Source organism: Colobus angolensis, unplaced genomic scaffold (genome assembly GCF_000951035.1).
Source record: "Colobus angolensis palliatus isolate OR3802 unplaced genomic scaffold, Cang.pa_1.0 Scaffold235, whole genome shotgun sequence".
NCBI classification, from domain to species: domain Eukaryota; kingdom Metazoa; phylum Chordata; class Mammalia; order Primates; family Cercopithecidae; genus Colobus; species Colobus angolensis.
In genome coordinates, this window is record NW_012115544.1 from 3,666,202 (window position 1) to 3,686,583 (window position 20,382).

Consider the following 20,382-nt stretch of genomic DNA (forward strand, 5'->3'; position numbering starts at 1 on the left):
TTTGAACTCATTTTCTTAATCCAAAAATGGAAGTAAGGCTTGTCATCTGTCTTATTCATAGTTACAGGTGAAGAGTATCCTAGTCAATACAAGGCACATAGCTAATACAAAGTTTAATAAAAATGATAAATAACATCTATTACAAAATTGAACCATTGTTCAATTTCTTCTGCCCTTTCAGTTCTTTGATTCAATATTCTTTCACTGAAATCTGAAAGCTTTAATTTGAAAAAGTGTTTTACTAATAATTGTAGACTTTCTACATTAGCTTTTTCTTATCATTAGGCACACCTGGATGATATCAAATTATTCTTTTAAAGAAATCAATATATCACTAAAAATGCATAGAAAACCATCTGGCAATAACATTTCAAGTAAGAGAAATTTGGGTATGAGAAAACTATATCATAGAATTCCCTGTTTTCCGTGGAAACTTTCTTTAAATAATTTAAAATAATATTTTCTCTATTTTTTAATCCCTTAAACAAAATTACTCTTCTTTTGCTACAGGAGCCACTTTTATTGTGAATTATGAAGAGCAGAAAAAAAATGAAAAAAATCATTCTCTGGGTCTCTAAAGAATCAGAAAAAGCTTTAAATAATTTTATTATATTGAAGATTTTCATAGTAAACCATTAAAATCAAATAAATGCCTTGAGAGACAATAACTTTGTTAACAGCACATCATATTAATTAGATTTTGTTTAGTATTTTCATGTGTACAAAATATAAATTTTAGGCTGGGCATGGTGACTCACACCTGTAATCCCAGCACTGTGGGAGGCCGAGGCAGGTGGATCACTTGGGATCAGAAGTTCCAGACCAGCTTGACCAACATGGTGAAACCCCGTCTCTACTAAAAATACAAAAATTAGCCAGGCATGGTGGCGCACACATGTAATCCCAGCTACTTAGAAAGCTGAAGCATGAGAATCCCTTGAACCTGGGAGGTAGAGGTTGCAGTGATCTGAGATTGTGACACTGAACTCCAGCCTGGTCAATAGAGTGAGACTGTGTCTCAATAAATAAAGAAAGAAAGAAATTTTAGAAGTTAAAATTAGATTTAAAAATCAAAATACCAGAAGAGTATTTATTTTTTAAAAATCACAAATATTAGAGGTAATAATCAGTGAGTGTTTAACAATGTAGATCAGATATAATCTAACTTGGAAGAGAGGAGGGAAACATGCTAAGGAGAGATGATGGTAAAATTCCTAGAAATAAGATTTCCCACATTTCTTAACTATATAATTCCTTCAATTATTTTCTCTTTCCAAATATGTATCTTAAGCCCATTGCAGTTTACAAAGGTAAAATATAAGAATTTTAAAACATAAATAAAACTTAAATCTTTTTTTTTACTATTTAAAAAAATTCTATGTGCATGTGGGAAGGAAATATTTGAAATTTTGATAAAGTTCAGTTTATATTAAATGTATATTTCATTTGCCTATGCTATCTTCATTATATTGGTAAAAACTGAAATCTAGACTATTGCCTAATAAGTACTCTACGCTTGCTCCTCCTAGAGTGAACTCTGTACTTTGCCACTATACTCTAGTTGTGCTGGTCTTTCATTTATTTCCTTAAACAAGCCTGGATTATTCTGGCTTAGGGCTATTGTCACATCATTCACTTTGCCTGTAACACTCCTCACCCTGCCTCCTATTATCTGGTTAATGTGCCCTCATATTTCAATAGCAACTCATACTACATCTTCAAGAAAGTCTTTGCCAACTTTCCAGGCCAGATCATATCCACCTGGCTGTACTGTCTTACAGCACCTGAGACTAATCCTAATTTGTGACTACACATTTGACTGATTAAGAAAAAGCACCTCTCCCCACAACTAGATGGTAGGTTCATGAGGCAGAGGCACTACTTAAACTGTTAGTCATTGCACTTACAATATTCGTTTGGCATACGGGAAGTGCTGAGTGAATTTTTGCTGAATTAATGAACAACGAACTAAACTTTGACTGTAGATCATTGAGTAACAAATTATGAAAGGAACATGGCAATGTGAGAATTAAAAAGAGAACATTCAGAACATGAAATAAATTTTTATGGTGTCCTTAGATTTTAGGAAACAAAATATATGACCATAATGACATGTTCTATAGTTACAATGTTAATTACATAAAGTAAAATTAGTTTATCTTATTTTCAATAAAAACGAAAACTAGAGGAAAATAACTTTCCCATACGTCTCTTAGGGTTATCTTCATTTACACTTACTAAGTTATTTTATCATAGCTGGAGAGTTATTTCAATGTTTGTAGTGTTTAGCCTGCATTAACACCTCCAAAATCCTATTTTATGCCTTTCAGAGATGAATAAATGTTAGAAGCTAAAATTCGTAAGGAATTGAATCCTAATTATATTTTTATTTCTGAATTCTTTCAAACATCACATGTTTTTTAGATCATAGTTTTAGCCACTGTCCACTGATGACCAGGTGTTCTTAAGCTTAAGAACATTAAAAAAAAACAGGCCTGACTTTCAAAGTCAGATCTCTAGAGAGTCTGCAAATGTAATTGTTAGGGCATGTAGAGGCAAAAGCAACAGTACACTTACCCACCCAAAGCCTGCTTGTCCCAGCATGCATAATCATCTCAAATCCTTATAAATTAGACATTGCCTAAAAGTTTAAGAAAAAGTGTTTAGATGTATTCCAGTTACAAAAGTCTATCTAAACCTGAACCAGCATGTTTAAAAGCCTAATGACAATTTAAAAACAAATTACTAGACATTATATATTTTCATTCAATACATGCAGTATTTATTAATTTTTAAATAAATATATCTGCATATCTCATGGCTTGCATTTATTTTCAAAACTGTAAAAATTTAATAGGTGCCAAAGTTGTTGATTTCTTTTTTCATTGTTCTCCCAAAACATTTTACCCAGGGAAAAGTGCTATTTAATCTCCCATGTCTATTTCCAAGAAAAATTTGATCATCAAAAATTTAGGGTTTTTTTCTGCTCTTCATATCAGACCATTTTTTTCCAAGATATATGAAAAAGATACTGTATCAAGAATGTAGAGACCTAAATGATTCATAATAGGCTATTTGTCTGAGTATTTCCCTCATCAGGACCTACCTACCTGTGGTGGTAGAGAAAAAGAGACACTGACTCAAATTTCCCAGTCAGCTTGCTTTTGTTCTGCTGGTAGGTTTTACAGAAAATCTATTTCCATAGAATCTAATGGATTGCTTAAATTTAGGAGTAACAAAATCTGTTTCTATGCTAATCATAAGAAAAGCTTATCCTGCAACCTAATGAATGTCATTTATTCATACATGCACTTACTGAATTTATACATTTAATAAACATTGAGCACCTACTAAGTTTCAGTTGGCAAAAGACAAAATCAGCAAATTCAGGCAGAAAAGTGAGTCCAGCAAATCAATGACAGCAGTATACAATGAGTCCTACAAAACAGACGGCCTCCAGATGAGGAATGAGTTCAGGTGTCAGGTCTTAAAGCAACTTGGGGCAGACTTCTGGAATAGATTACTTTTGAACTTAATTTTAAATGTTGGGTAGAAGTTATCTGTGTGTGGAATAAGGAGATGGGAGTTGGGGAGGAAAATATAATTCCTATAAGAGTCTTCACTGTGTAAAGAGAAATAATGGCATCATATTTTGTTGCTGTTGAACTACTGTGAACACATTTAATATGGCTGCCGAGAATGTGGAAAGCTGGAGAAAGAAAGGGGACAGGTGATGGAAAGCCCTGTGTGTTATATGGAGGAGTTTGAATTTGATCCATCCACAAAAAATAAATATATAAATGTGAGACCATTGAAAATTTTGACCTCACCTGAGTTTCAGGAAGAACATTCTGGGGAAACATGTGAGAGTGTAAAGAGACAAAAGACAAAATTCTTGTTAAAGGCACGAAATGAAAAGATTTTGAACTTGTACAGGTGGAAATAGAACAGGAGCTAGCTATTTCAGACCAGAGGACAGACGGATGTAGACCATGAGAAAGAAGAGTGTTTCCAGGAGACTGGGTCTGCCAACACTTTCAGTTTTTAGTACAGGAAACTGGTGTGAAGTAGGATGCCCCAACAAACTCATGGAATCAGTGATAGATAAATTCAGTCACTAAAACTAAGGCCTTCAATTTAAATGAATATACACTACTTAAAAAGAAAGCAAAACATGATATTTATTATGTAAACTAACAAATGTTTATTTAAATTTCCATTTAAAATATTTTCAAGTAAAAATACATACAAAAATGGTTATAAAAAAGTTGAAGCAACTAGAAGCATGACAGGTATAATACATATAAATACAACCAAAATGCAATTCAATGCAAAGTTGAATACATCATATTGCACCAAAATTTATTCCATACAAAAGTACATGCATCAAGAGTTTCCATAAGATGAAAACACACTTATTTCGTAGTATCTTACCACTTACACAAATAGCCCATAAACACCATCTGGCATTGTGATTGTGGTACCAGAATTCTCCCCAGAGGGGAATCATTTAGCTATAGAAGAATCCATTTTATTCACATACCACATGCTTACGCAGGCATCAGTGCCAAGGAACCGTAAGAAACAACGCAATCCACAGATGAAAGTCTCTCTGCACTGTTTATATCTTCATAGATAAATATCTTAGTTCTACTAACATGATTGGAATGTAGATGCAGAAATAAAGTGCAGTTTTGCTCTTTAAGAATTTCTCAATCAATGTAAGGCATTGTATTAAATTTGTATAAAATACACACAATCCCCTTTACTAAGTTTCATCATCGCAATGCCAGAGTGAAGAAACTCTGCCTGAGTTGAGGACCAGTCAGGATATTGAGCATCACTCTTTCTCAGCTGGATCTCTCCGTTCCTCTGTTTTCAATCACTAGACCAAACCCACGATGCCCCTGAAATTCTTGGAACGGCACAAGGTCGTAGCTAATGCATTCCAGATCCAAATTAGGGATTTAGCTGGTCTATAAATTACAGTTTAAGCACAGATCAAAGAGATGGCTGCCAGCATAACCCTCAAGGGTAACCTGAGTTCCAAGACTTTCCCACTGGGCTAAATGGATTCCACTGTTGCAAATTATAAATGCTTGTCACAGAATATGAAAGATATTGAAATACATTCATAGATAGTACCTAATAATATGTTAATATAAACATAACAACACACGTATTATTATTCTACCCCTTGGCAACTGAAAATGAAGTTACCATTCCTAGGTCAAACTTTTAGACAAAGCTTTCTAAAACCATCTTCATAAAGTAAATCCAGATATGCTTACAATAAAAAGACATAAAAGATTCATCTTGAGATGAATTCTCAGTCAATAACTAAAAACCATTTCTACCAGTGCATCACTACCATGTAATCCATTCTACGCAAGCTCTACAAATATTGAGTCAAATCCTGTCAGAAAATTAAGACCCAATAAGTTTGCCCAAGTATTCAGTACAAGAGGCCATTTGTCTTGCCTTTTTCTGACACGTGCATACTATAAAATCACAGGTAGCCAACATTTAGTATCAGTAAAAAACAACTACATTTGTTCACCTGTTTGGCATAGGGAGAAAACAATGTATCTCATAGCATTAAATGATAGTCTTAACACATATGATGCTTATATTTGCAAAGTTCCCAAACGTTGAGAAGTTCTAGTGAAAACTCATTACTATTGTGCAAAGATGAAAATTTGGAGCTAATGCCTGCATTCAAAATAACCAGAATATATTTTAAAGCAAAATATATCCTTATACTACTATAGATTCTAGGAACTGTCCTAAAAGAGTAAAGTGTTATTTCCTTTCTGAACGTGAATAACATCAAAGGAAGAACCCAGTTCTCAAGACTTAAGTAGGAAATGTATAGAAATTTGATTTATAGCAGTAGTAATAACATTCATGAGGAAAAACTATTAGGTAACAATTTTCTCCAAGAAGAGGATCAGATTATTTAAAATTGTTGCAGAATTCTGGTAGTTTGTGCAATAATCATAGTGATTTACATTGCTTTTCTTCTTTTCAGAGCAATAAGAAAGTTCTTTGGGGTAGTACTTGAAATAATTCATATGCACAGTCATTTAACATAGATCGTTTCAAGTGTAAGCATACATTCATGGGAACAATCTGTTTCCTTCTTCAAAGTATGTTTCTACTTTGGAATGAAGGAGAAATTCTAGGGAAAAATTAATTCAGAAATCCTTTGAAATAAGACAGTTCAAACCTAGAACCAGGGAACCACATTGCATTGCCTCCCAGTGTGATATGACTGTGCTTCTAACTATGCATCTAATAAAGTTAATTAGAAAGAACATTTGATGTCTAAATTTTATAACACACATTTAAGTCAGACCACTCACAACTCAACAAATTATACAGCTTTAACATGCAAAGGCCTAATAGGTTTCCCCACAAGATGCTGTATGAAACACCCTGTCACACAAGGTACTCAAAATACAGTCACCATTGCAAAAGAGATACCTGTGCATTGCTCTTTTTTTCCCTCTGGCTTTCAGCATGGCTTTTTGAGGCTTCAACAAGAGGTAATAAGGACTTAGCAAGCAGTTCTCCTAACCAATACACTAATTCACTTGAAAGTCATACTTTAAAAAAAAAAAATCAGTAGTGTATATGTTGAGGAAAAAAAGTATGTTCACTTTGGAACAAGTGTGGTCCTCTGTATGGCTCTCAGATGCCTAATGCTCTACAGTTTTGTGACAGAATTGTTAGCTGTAAAGCTGTAAAGGTGGTTATTGGTACTATAAATGTACGCTTGATTCAAGTATGCTGAAACACACACATGTAACAGATAACTATTAGGAGAATGTAACCATCCTCTGTGTGTTTTAAGGCCAATAGTAACAGAGAGGAGGGAGAAAAATAACTACCAAGAAAATAAAACTAATTGGTAGATTCACCCTAAGAAAATCTAGGTAATTATATAAATTCATTGTTGTGAGGTTGTAGAAAGGACAATTATCTCATAACATATGGAAAATTGGTGAATTTCCTGTGAGACCATGATTTATGCTTTTGTGAATGTATACCTGATTTAAAATTAGACAAAACATTTATTTTTAGACACCAACTAATTTGAAAATACAAGGAAAGAAATAATTACATCCCAAAATTGACTATTAAAAATCATTTTTAAGTACAGTACTAATAAACTAAGGACTACCTAGAGATCACACTTTTAGCTATTATTTAAATTTTTTTTTTTTTTTTTTTGAGATGAAGTCTCACTCTTGTCCCCCAGGCAGGAGTGCAATGATGCAATCTCAGCTCACTGCAACCTCCGCCCCCTGGGTTCAAGTGATTCTCCTACCTCAGCCTCCTGAGTAGCTGGGATTACAGGCGCCTGCCACCATGCCTGGCTAATTTTTGTATTATTTTTAGTAGAGATGGGGTTTCACCATATTGGCCAGGCTGATCTTGAACTCCTGACCTCAGGTGATTAACCCACCTTGGCCTCCCAAAGTGCTGGGATTACAGGCATGAGACACTGTGCCGGGCTTATTTAAAAATGTTTTTAAAGTACAGTACTAATAAACTAAGGAATACCTAAAAATCACACTTTTAGGTATTATCTATTTTAACATAGATTAAAAATACTGTTTATGGGAAAATTAAGCTTAAATACATGTATAGGTAATCATTATTTTGCCTATATACAAGTAATGTAAACAGAAACTATCAAGGTGACCCATTATCTACTCTAATTTATATACACTATGAACTTCCTCCCAGCTATACAATGCCATATTTTAATTCCTGACTTTGAATGGTTAGGAAAGCAAAACATAACTCCGTAAACTTGATCAGCACTAATGTACAACATATTATGGAGGGTAAAGTGAAGCAAGAATATATTCAAGTAAAATTAGATGTCTTTCATGGGCATTCAAATCCCACATCTCTCTGTATTTCTTTCCAAACTAAGAAAAAGAGCTATAATTAAAATCCCATTTATTATTTTTCTATAGTTCAGAATCAACATATAAAATATGATGAAAGTGAATCTATCTCCCTATATATCATATCATATATATTATGAGAAAGTCACTTGTTATATATGGACATTTCAATTAACTCATAACTTACATTTTTAAAAATATATCCTCCATACTTATTTCTAATAGAAAAAAAACAATAGGAATTATTTTACTTTACTCACGTAGACAATGCAGATTTTGTGGGGGTAGAAGTATACACAACTTTGCTGGTCTTCTTCAACAAAATTAATACAGAAGTCCTAATGCAAAGTTAGGTTCAGGACCTCGAATGGAACATGTCTAAGTGAGAGGCACTGAAGCTTAGGTTTCATTAACTTCTTGGGAGATCCACCTATGCACAGCAAACAACTAATTTTTAATATTTCTCTGACTATATTGCATAACATTAAAACATTGTTACCTTCAGTCACATACTATCTTTCATTTCCTGATTCTCTGGCCTTCAGTTTTTTATCTTTCCATAACTTATACCTCAATTACAAAAGGTCAACTTTAACAAAGGTCAGAGTTGCTCCCTTTCTTAGCAGTATATTCATCTGCAAATCGAGACAAAATAGTGATTTTCCTGTAGACTGATTACAGTTCATGAGGAATTCTGTTATGTAATTATACTCTTATTAACCCTCTATCGATAAGTCAAACTGTAATTGGGGAAACAATTTTACCAGACACATAAGACGAACAGGAAATCTGTTTCAACGTGAATATCTTAGTGTTGGAGAAACCGCCATGCATTGATAATGTAACCTAATAAACTGTCCAAATTTTGTGTCCACAGGGCTGAGGCCCTACAGTCTAAATGCATATGCATGTTTGGAACTGAAGTCAGCTATCTTCCCTAGGACAAATCTTTACTCTTCTAAAGAAGGACAAGAATAGGGTCTACTTTCAGCTAACCATTTATAATGGTTCAGTTTTCATTTGATCAAAGGAATATAATCTAATACTTTTTAAATGGGGTCAAAACAGTACTATGAGGAAAATATTTACTGCAAATATTTATAATTGTGTAAGGAGAATCATTCTTTTTAAAATCAAATTGTGTTTTAGCTTTAGAAGTCTTTACTGGATCTTTTAAAATCACAATTAAGTATTTGAGAATCCACCCCCACAAAAATTAAAAAATACTGTATTAGTTATTTTAAAAAGTATTCATTACTTTTACTTTTTATGTTATAATAAACTTATGTATATAAACATCTGAATATGCATGGTACAAAGTACAAGTACAGCACATGTAGTAGTATGTGCATGTGTATGTGTGCATATTGTATAAAAATATGAGAAAAAACTTACATAAAAACATACTATATATAAATAAGTGTGCAAGAGAGTTTTTGAATGAGAATCTGCTTTACATACTACCATTTTGAATGAAAATTATGAATATTAATTTCCTGATTAAAGGAACTCTGTGTCTTCTCATGATGAGTCCTAAAAATAAGCCAAACTACGACTTAATCTCCATCACTTTTTTTCTTAATTACTGGCTGACTTTTTTTCTGCTTGAAATGGCATTACAATGGCAGGGAAATTTAATAATGCAAAAATCACTTTTGAAAATGAGAAAGAATAATTCTAGTTACCTTTTAAATTGATACTTTTAAAGAGAAATTCAAATCAAAAATAAATAAATTAAATTCTGAGACCAATTTGCCACTGTGAATATAAGCACATTAACCCCAGGAATAGCCAAGAACTGCACAAACCTCTCTATGAGAATTTACCAGTCTTCTTTCATTTGGCAAGAAAAAGCTCGGGAAAAGTTTGCTTGTTTAAATTCTATGAGCCTAGTCTATGGGGAAAAAAAATAGGAATATAAAAGAAATTCTTACCTCTGGCAACATATGATAGAGAGAGATGTGGACAAATGAACAATATTTACTAGAAATAGGAATTATAAATCAAATTTTGAAAACCCTATGCTAAGGAAGGAAGGAGTTATTATAAATTCACTTAGAGACCCAAACGTTAGGTTCGGCTAAAGAAATGTCAGTCTTTGATATATATTAAATATTTTCAAGAGCAAAATTGAAATTACTGAATTGGAAATGCTCCAAATTATAGGTCATCATTTATACTTTGGACAATTTTCTATGAACTCTATGTTTGCCTTTAATAATTTTAATTGGTATAATTCTTTCAAAAATCCTTATTTTCAAATGGACAAAAATTAAAGGATGAAACATACTCTGATCATGACTAACCATTTTACCTTAGATGTTTATAAATAACAGTTGAAAATTTCATCATTATATTGCTCTCATTTGTAAGTTCCACCATACACACACACACACACACAAATACACATATATATATACTTTTTGGAGATGGAGTCTCTCACCCAGGCTGGAGTGCAGTGGTACCATCTCAGCTCCCTGCAACCTCCGCCTCCTGGGTTCAAGCAATTCTCCTGCCTCAGCCTCCTGAATAGCTGAGATTACCAGCATGCGACACCATGCCCAGCTAATTTTGCATTTTTAGTAGAGACAGGGTTTCCCCATGTTGGTCAGGCTGGTCTAGAACTTCTGACCTCAGGTGATCCACCTGCCTCAGCCTCCCAAAGTGCTGGGATTACAGGTGTAAGCCACCATGTCTGGCCCACAATATTTTCTAATACTGGCATAACAACATCTTCTGAACACAAACACTCATCCACAGATTCTCATTCTTTCAATTTTCTTCTTATCAGTTATCTGTTTTGCAAGTTGAATGATAATTAAGGTGTGGAAATTACTGACAAAGCCTAGATATAGAAGTGGAAATTTTCTAGAAACATCAGTTGTAAATCTTATTTAGCGGTGACATTTCTTTCTCAATTTTTATTTTAATATATGCCTTTTCCTAATTAATCTGGACAGTTTCATCTGAAGAGATATTTTAACAGAATATAAAATGTATAAAGAAAATGCACAAACTGTCAAAATTCATCATGATGTAAAAATAGCCATAAATTTAAAAAACTGTTCAGAATTACTAACATTGCATGTAGATATCATTACAGATATGGGACTATTATTTTGAACATTTTCTTTGTTGGTGATTTCTCTCATGTTGACAATGTAATTTGAAGGTTTAAAAATGCATATGTTTAGATATACTCATCAGGGGTAAGTTATTAGTGAAACAGGCGGTTGTTCTTAAGAGGATTTAATACCAAACTTACTCTTGCTCTAAGATGTGTTATACACTTTCCTGATCAAACTCATGTGAAAAAAATGACAGATAACTAAAACTTCCTGATAATGAATGACAAAATATCTGACATAATAAATTCTCAAGGATTTTTTACTCAAACATAATTCCTGGATGTGTCTTATAAACAGTAGCCCCTAGAAACTCTTCTTTAATGTATTCAACAATCCCCTCTGACCTTTGTTCAAAATGCTCTGGGTATAATCCATTAAAGCATGAGTGTTATCTAAATTGGTATCTAAGGGGAAGCAATGCAATGTCAATGTAAAATAAATTTCTTTCTCTCCTCTTGGTCATAATCATGATGTATACTTTTTTTCAGAATTGAAAACACTTTTCACAGTACAGTCATCTATAGTGTGTAAAACCATGTTTACAGAACTCATATATACAGAAAAATCTCAGTCTTCAATTTGAAGGTTCTTTGCCATGCTAACATATGTTGTAGAGAATGACCACATAGTAATTGTCTAGTCTTTTCTCCTAACCCCAATAGGTAGGTATCAGAGACTCAAGAATTGTGTGACTCATAGAACAACTGCATATTTGCTTTCTATAACTACATAGAGTTATAACTAAATTTCTTAGAAATTAGTTTGAATATGCTAAAATATATGAATAGAAATAACTGACTCCTTTTGTTTATCACTGAAGTTGTAATTATCTGGATTTTCAGAAAATGAAGTAAAAATCCCTATTATGTGTCTCCCCTTGGGCAGATTGCCAAGATCTCAAGTCCATTAGTTCATAACTTTTCTTCTTCTGGTACAACTTCCAGTATTATTTGTAATGTTCTGGTTAGTCTCTCTACAAAGAAAGAAAAATAAATTAAAAGTGCATGGAAATCAGAAATGCATAAAAACAGCAAAATAGGAATTATTTTGGGTTGAATAGCAAAAACACACAACTGTCTACTTCATAGAGCACTTTCAAGAATTTTTTACTTCATTAGAATCCTATCATGCTCAATTAATTTATTTGTCACTTCTGTAACTTCCCATGATGGCTTCTCAGCAAGAATACATTAATATTTTGCATTCAAATAGGATTTTTATTCATGGACCCAAAGGGTGAAAATATTTTGAGACAGTAGGACCAATATATAAATAAATGTTTAAAAATACACTTCATATTCAGCTTAAAATTGGTTTATTCTTTTTGCACCTATGAGATTACAGTCAGTTCCTCAGAAGAATCAGAAGGAGAATCAGAATATAATTTTCATTCTCTAACTTGTAACATTTTATTGAGAATATTGTCTTATCTCCTAGGGCCTAATATGCCTAATCAGTAGAATGAGAGACTAAATCAGTGATTCTCAAAGTGTGATCCCTGTACCAACAAAATTAGCATCACCTACCATATTAGAAATGCATCTTTGCAAGCTCAATCCTAGACCTACTAAATTAGAAACTGAAGATGGGGCCTAGTAGTCTGTAATTCTGATAGACACAAAAGTGTAGGAACTGAGGACATCTCAAGAGAGGCTGACTCCAGTGTTCAGAAGGAGGCCTACCTTTTCTCCTTCAGAACCATTGGGCTAGATAATTCCCAAGGTCATTTTATCTCAGCAGTTCTAGAACTCTATGATCTTGGTTTCTGGTTTCTGGGGACATTAATTCTTGTTTGCCTCTTTTTTTTTTTTTTTTTTTTGAGACAGAGTTTCATTCTTGTTGCCCAGGTTAGAGTGCAATGGTGTGATCTCAGCTCACTGAAACCTCCACCTCCACCTCCTGGATTCAAGTGGTTCTCCTGCCTCAGCCTCCCAAGTAGCTGGGATTACAGGCATATGCCACCATACCAGGCTAATTTTGTATTTTTAGTAGAGACAGGGTTTCACCATGTTGATCTGGCTGGTCTTGAACTCCTGACCTCAAGTGATTTACCTGCCTCGACCTCCCAAAGTGCTGGGATTACAGGTGTGAATCACTGTGCCCAGCCAGTTTGCCTCTTATCTTTGTAATGAATTCCTACAGAACCTTTTCAATGTCCTGCTAGTCCTGGAGCCGTTTAGAGCCTGACCTCTTGATGGTTTCAGACCCAGATTGTCTTTCGTCTGGACATAGAATATTTCTCCTCATTCATGGCTTGTTATCCATAATAGCTCCTTTCAAGCCATATTTAATGACATTTAAAAAGGTATTTTTTTCAGGCAAGGCACAGTGGCTCATGCCTGTAATCCCAGCACTTTGGGAGGCCGAGGCAGGTGAAACGCCTGAGGTTGGAAGTTCGAGACCAACCCCAGTAACATGGAGAAACCCTGTCTCTACTAAAAATACAAAATTAACTGGGTGTGATGGTGCATGCCTGTAATTCCAGCTACTCAGGAGGCTGAGGCAGGAGAATCACTTGAACCCAGGAGGCAGCGGTTACGGTGAGCCGAGTTTGCGCCATTACTCTCTGGCCTGTGCAACAAGAAAGAAACTCCATCTCAAAAAAAAAAAAAGGTATTTTTTTCATCCTTTTCTTTCTGTGTTTGTCCAAGATGTTGTCCTCAGCCCATTAGTTTTACAGTCTACATTAATTGTAAAGGGCCCAGCACAGTCTCGGTAAATTATAAACTCTATGTGAATGTTTCCTAAATAAACTGTATTTTACACAGCGCACTCTTTACATTGAGATGTAAGTGCAGCATAAGGGAGCACTCAAGAGCAATTAAAGCCCATATTTTCAGAAAAGGGAAATAACAAAATTATTCTATAAAAAATAGGCATTTTTGGGAAAAGGAAATATTAATAAATTGTAAAGAAAATGTAGCTTAAACAGAGAAGGGGCTAGGGATATGTGACAGTAGTTTAAAACAAACAAATAGAAAAACAAGAGATCTCAGGCATCTGCAATGGCCAAATGAAAAGCAGTGATGTTAAAGAGACATCATCTCCAGCCCTGCCTCCCTGAAGAGATCCTACCCATAGCCTCCTGAACTAATCTCCATGACTGCCCTCCACACCCAACACGAAAGCCTTTTCCAAAAGTGTCTCTCTATATTCAGGGATCCCCAGATATCTGCTATCTTAGACATCTTACTTCCACATGTCATAACACTGCCTCCATTCAGACAAATGAGGAGCAACTTAGATCCTGCTGCTTCCCTAATGTGTCATTCTCCTTCCTAAAAGCTTGGTTTGGGTCCATTATTCAGTAGCACATCATCATAGAATCTCTATTCTGGTTTTGCACACTTTCTGCTATCTTTCCTCTTCCTTTGTGTTCAGTCAGCCCCGTTGACAATATTCAATGTATCTTGCTTATGTGATCTCTCTTGGAATCTCAGGATTTGAATGACTTTCATCGTAATGAAGGCTTCTACAGAGTAGTTGATTTTGACCATGAGTACCTATTGGAGTCACACCAACTTTTCCTTCCAGATTATCTTACAGCAGTGCACCAGACAGCGGTGCTCAAGAGAGTCAAGTATGTCTTTAAGGAAACTTCCTGCTTGCCTGGGAAAGCTGCAGAGCATGTGGCATTCAACTGCCATGTCTACATCCATGTTCAAAAACAGTCTTTCGGCTTTAAGGATAATCAACCCATGGTACTCTTTCTTTAAATAAAGGTGTGTTAATGAGTCTGCATTTGGTGTTTTCAGTAACTGTAAGGTACAAGACCAAATAACAGTTGTATTTTTAGCTTTACCTTTCATGTTCAGTGTTATTCTTGAAATAATTTGAAACAACAACTGGCCTTGCAAAATTTGATTAACCCAACCATACCTGGTACCAGCATGGGAACTACAGCAAAAATTGCCTACATTTTTGTTGTAACACAAGGTCATTTTTTTTCTGGAAGTGTTCATAAGAATAATAGTATTTTTTTAAGGGTACAAATATTTTCACAAGCATGAGCTCATTTTATCCTTACAATGAAGATAGTTTGGGCCCCTAAGAAATGCAGGGAAACTTAATTAATTTGCATATCACACCACAGTATTTGTGAACAGTCTGTTAAATGCATTATTCAGCTTTCAGTGACTTAACATAAATGAAGTTATCTTGACTGACTGTATGTAGCATATGCTTTTAGGATTCTCGAGTTGCAAACTCGCTGTCCACAAAGATGCATTACAGTCATTCTGCTGGTGTTTCCCAATCTGATTTTTTATAATTAAAGATTTTGTTTAAATAAGACTGTCCTCTATCTCTCTCCATGAGCAAGAGGGACCCACTTCCAGTCACCCTACTCAACCCAGTGACAAAGTTTGGCTGATAAATAGAGACAGCCAAGTAAAACGGCTGCTGTGAGCCCTGGCCCAGGTTTGCCAGGTCTTGCTATCTTTGTGTATTTGCATATGTCATTGGGGTATCTGCCCCTTTTTCCTCGCGTGAGAAGCTTGTGTTTCTGTAAGTAAATAAATAATATAACTAACCCACTAGAAGAATAAACCACTCTGTCACAGATGGCAGAAAAAAGCTTTCTGTGTATCTCACCATTCCCTTAAGAGCATGTTTTCTTTTCTCCCTAGAAATGCTATCAAACAAAAAGTGGTTCAATACTGGCATCCTGTGGCTGGAGAGATTTATCAAATCTCTGAAAATCTCAGCTCCTCGGATTCTGAACATTCCCTGGCTGTCAGTTCTCAGCAACCTTTCACCATTTTCTGAGTGCTATTTGGTTACCTCTCATTTTTCATGGAAACAACCTAGGTAAAATGTATTTTGATAGACTATCATTTTCACAGGGCTAATCTATTCATGCATTATCGGGGTAAAAATAAATGATAATATAAAGGTTATGGAATTTTACCAAATGAAAGGACATGATATTAAATCATTGAAAAAACTGCTCCAAGCACAGGCTCTTGGTCTCTAAGTTCACACTGAGTTTCTCTCTAACAAAAAGATCATAGAGTAGTTGGGAGAAGGGTCAGGGCACTGCCTCAGGATTCTGTTGTTTGTGTGTCTGTGTGTGAGTGTTTTGTTTTGGCCAAAGGCTAAGAAAATACTTCCTATTGCAGCAATAAATATTATGAATTTTCTTTATTTTACTACAAGAATGCTGCCTCAGAGAAAAATCAAACAAAATTACGGAGGACTGTTGCTTTTTGCTACTCACTTTCAAGGCAGCTATAAAGATAAAGAGTTACAATGATCGCAGTTTAAAAGCAGAATTGCCATGCTCCCTGGTAAGACTTAATGGCATTTTTGAGAACCAAATAACCATTATGGGACTACTCCATTGCTGCTAGTTTCACAAATGGCTAACACTAAATTTGGAGGCCTTGGAAATGTTCAAAACATCATTAGAGACAGAAAAACAGGAAAAAACTTTAAAATTACATGAACACCAAAAGACATCAATGAGGGATCAAGCATGAAAACTGCTTGTTGGGATGAACTGACAAAGAAATAATGCAAAGTACACACGTGTTTGTTAGCAAGAGGAAAGGACTATTAGAGTTGGCTGACTCCAAACAGGAGAAACAAATGCCTGCTAAAGTGGGATGGAACAATGGCTTTCCTCTTTAATCATACTCCTTCTCGTTCTAGTCTAACTCGAGGACCACCAGCTCTTTCTTCCTCAATTCTGTTAATTTTCTGTGCTGCTCACGGGTTTTAACTGTATCAGTTAGTATGGGAGACAGACATAGATCTCACAGCAATGAGTGCTAATCTGTCCTAAATGTTAGCAATGAATAAAGCAACCCTAATGGTAAATGGTATTTAGTAAGATCCCTTTTCCCTCCGAGTAGGCTCTATCTTTAGTGTTTAGAGCAAAGAGAACTTAAAAACATTCCACAGAAAACTAGTGTGATCTGAGAAGAAATAGAGATTAAATACTCAGTTAAGGCAATCAGTGCGCCTGTGTCAGCCATAAAGCACCTCATTTGTATAGTAACATTTCTTGGGGGAAACGAAATCCAGATATAAATAGCAGTATAAGATCTAAAGATGCAAAATTCCAATTGAATGCTAATAAAAGGTATTAACAAAACTGCTTTAAAGGACTGACTTCTCAATGAGTCTGCACAGCACACTAGAGATTCAATATGCATATCAAGGTTTTTGGTTGTTTGTTTTCTAGTAACACTGCCATTATTTATTAATAATTTAACCAGAAATCTCCCTAATCTTTTAACTGGAATTAAAAAAATTAATTATGGTAAAGTAAGTAAATTAAAACAAAGAAAAAGTATGAAAGCTATGTTCTAAACTCACCAAATTCACCAGCGAGACTAGATCTGCCCTTCTGGCTGTATTTGTGACCTACCTGCCCCCCTCTCTTCCACAAGGGATCCAGTCTAGAAAGAGCATGAACTTAGAAGTCCAGCAGATGTGGGTTCAATTCCTAGTTCTATGGTTTAAAATATGTACACTCAAAAGTAAATTATCCATTTTTCTGAGCCCTGGTTTTCTCATCTGGACTTGGCAATAACAGCACCTCACCCATCAACCTTGTTGAGGATTGCTTGAGAAGATCATGTAGGGGAAAGGACGCAGGAGAGCCTCTGACAGAGAGACAATCTTTCAACACAGGCTATTCATAAGCACCCTTCCTACCTAATGATCTACTGTGTTTTCTCCTCCCCCAATTTAACTGGTCACCAAGTCTTGCTGGTTTTTCCTTTTAGTATATTTCACTTTCTCTCAGACCCTGCTGATACTGCCTGTCTTCAGAACCCCCTTCAATTCTCAACAGGACTGCTGCAGTAACCACCAAAGTCGATGTTCTGTCTTCAGCCCCAACCTATCTTAATCCATCCTCACAACCCCCAGGGTGATTCTCCTAAAATATAAAACTGCCTGAGTTTGACTTTCAGCTACTCTACTTTATATCTGTATGACTTGGAACAAGTGACCTGAATCCTCTCATGCTATAAATCAAAGCCTATTAAATGGGGATAATAATTTTTCCTACCTCAGTAGGATATTATAAGAATTAAATAAAGTCTTGTTCCCCTCCCTGTGTCCATGTGTTCTCACTATTCAACTCGCACTTATGAGTGAGAACATGCAGTGTTTGGTTTTCTGTTCCTGTGTTAGTTTGCTGAGAATAATGGCTTCCAGCTTCATCTATGTCTCTGCAAAGGATATTAACTCATTCTTCTTTATGGCTGCATAGTATTCTACGGTATACATTTGCCACATTTTCCTTATCCAGTCTATCATTGATGGGCATTTGGGTTGGTTCCAAGTTTTTGCTATTGTAAATAGTGCTGCAATAAACATATGTGCTCATGTGTCTTTATAGTAGAATGATTTATAATCCTTTGGGTATATACCCAGTAATGGGATGGCTGGGTCAAATGATATTTCTGGTTCTAGATCCTTGAAGAATTGCCACACTGTTTTCCACAATGGTTGAACTAATTTACACTCCCACCATAGCACATGTATACCTATGTAACAAACCTGCACATTCTGCATATTTATTCCATAACTTAAAGTAAAATTTTAAAAAAAGAATTAAATGAAGTCATACACATGCACACACATGTGGAAGCTGATATTGTTCTCTTCATTGTTCTTGTTATTATAATCCTTCATGGGGCACCCTTCCTTTTAAGGTACTGCACAGTCATAATGTTTAAGGCATTTGCAGGCCACTGCCTAACTTCCCAACAAATCTCATGTCACTCATCAAGTTACATGTTATGATATAGAATCACCAAACTGCATTCAACGCAGAAGGAAAATAATTAGGTTAGTAAGGGATTCAAAGAGAGATTAGGTCGTTTAGAGAACTACTGATAAGATTTCATCTAAAACAAAGCTGTTTCTCCTAAGAAGTGATTAAGGCAGCCCAAACTAATATCCTGAAAGGATTCAATGGCTGTACCCTAAATGTCCTTCCTGCCAAAAAGTAGTTCCAATTAAAATGCCATAATGTTCTCAAATCATCAATTATGCCACTTACATTTTTAAATGTTAAGTATATTATGTATGTACACCTTCATGGGTTTTCTACATGGTGTTGCACAATGTCCTGAAAGTATTTAAAATTCTTACCTGACATTATTCTAAACCACTTGGGTTTCTTGTCCCATATAATAAAGAGATAATATGCAGGCACTCCAGTCAGAGTGATGATAAAGCCAATCCCCGTACTAAATGGGTCCGAATAGAGGGAAAGGGCAACCATGAAGAGGCATGTGAAGGAAAACAAAGCTGGGATGAACAGTGGAACCTGGAACACAGAACACAAAAAAGTCACTTCAAACATGTTCAAGCAACAGAAGTTGGGTTTGAGATGAGCATGTCAGTCATGACATATACTTTAGTGATATGCTGTAGTCATGCAACCAGGTGATAGGCACCAACGTGCCTTACCTTAGTAACAAAATCTCTTTCATGGTGCACAGATAATGTATTAAATGTACACTTGGCCAGGTGTGGTGGCTCACGCCTGTAATCCCAGCACTTTGGGAGGCTGAGGCAGGTGGATCACGAGGTCAGGAGATCGAGACCATCCTGGCTAACACGGTGAAACCCCGTGTCTACTAAAAATAAAAAATAAAAAGCTGGGCGTGGTGGCAGGGGCCTGTACTCCCAGCTACTCGGGAGGCTGAGGCAGAAGAATGGCATGAACCCGGGAGGTGGAGCTTGCAGTGAGCGGAGATCGCACCACTGCACTCCAGCCCAGGTGACAGAGCCAGACTCCATCTCAGAAAAAAAAAAAAAAACATTAAATGTACTCCCTTAAATGTCTTAGATGTAATTCAACTTAATTTAAATTGTTTTTAATTATTTAGATAGAACAAAATCTAAGGACAAAAAAGGATATTTTATTAGAGATGTTCTGTTGGAATTATTTTACTAGTTAAATGCCATGATGATTATGGTTTTGATTTAAAAGACTGACTCTTTGATAATTATGATTAGAACCCACTTTAATGTGGAGTCAAGAGCACCGGCTGCTTGTTACATGTTAAAGTCTTCCAGTGCATATTGATTTTCTGTTGAGATTCACAATAAGAATTGACAGGAATAAAACAAGCCAACTCCTATTCAACCACTAATAAAGATGCTGCCAGCATTAGGCAATGAATATTATTAGAAACAAATCCTGACAACATGACTGATAACATTATCTATGCCATTTCTTAAAAACAAATAAATGATGAGGTCAAATCAATCTGTGAGTCAAGTCTGAAGAAGATGACAAGCTTCTTCTCCAGTCCTCCAAAACGGAAATGCTTACTTATGGGAAATAGGTATTAAGTGGTAAA

The 20,382-nt window shown here is 35.3% G+C and overlaps 1 protein-coding gene across 1 annotated transcript in view; it reads right to left on the reverse strand.

Moving 5' to 3' along the window:
- Window positions 1–10,342: 10,342 nt before the first annotated feature.
- Window positions 10,343–20,382, reverse strand: part of SLC7A11 (solute carrier family 7 (anionic amino acid transporter light chain, xc- system), member 11) — a 73,968-nt gene continuing 63,928 nt past the window's right edge. Inside the window, exons 11-12 of the mRNA XM_011944639.1 lie at window positions 19,163–19,340; window positions 10,343–12,023 (exon numbers count right to left, since the gene is read on the reverse strand). Of these exons, the coding sequence (XP_011800029.1) occupies window positions 11,962–12,023; window positions 19,163–19,340 (240 nt within the window). The 3' untranslated portion in view covers window positions 10,343–11,961. The remainder of the gene's footprint in view (window positions 12,024–19,162; window positions 19,341–20,382) is intronic.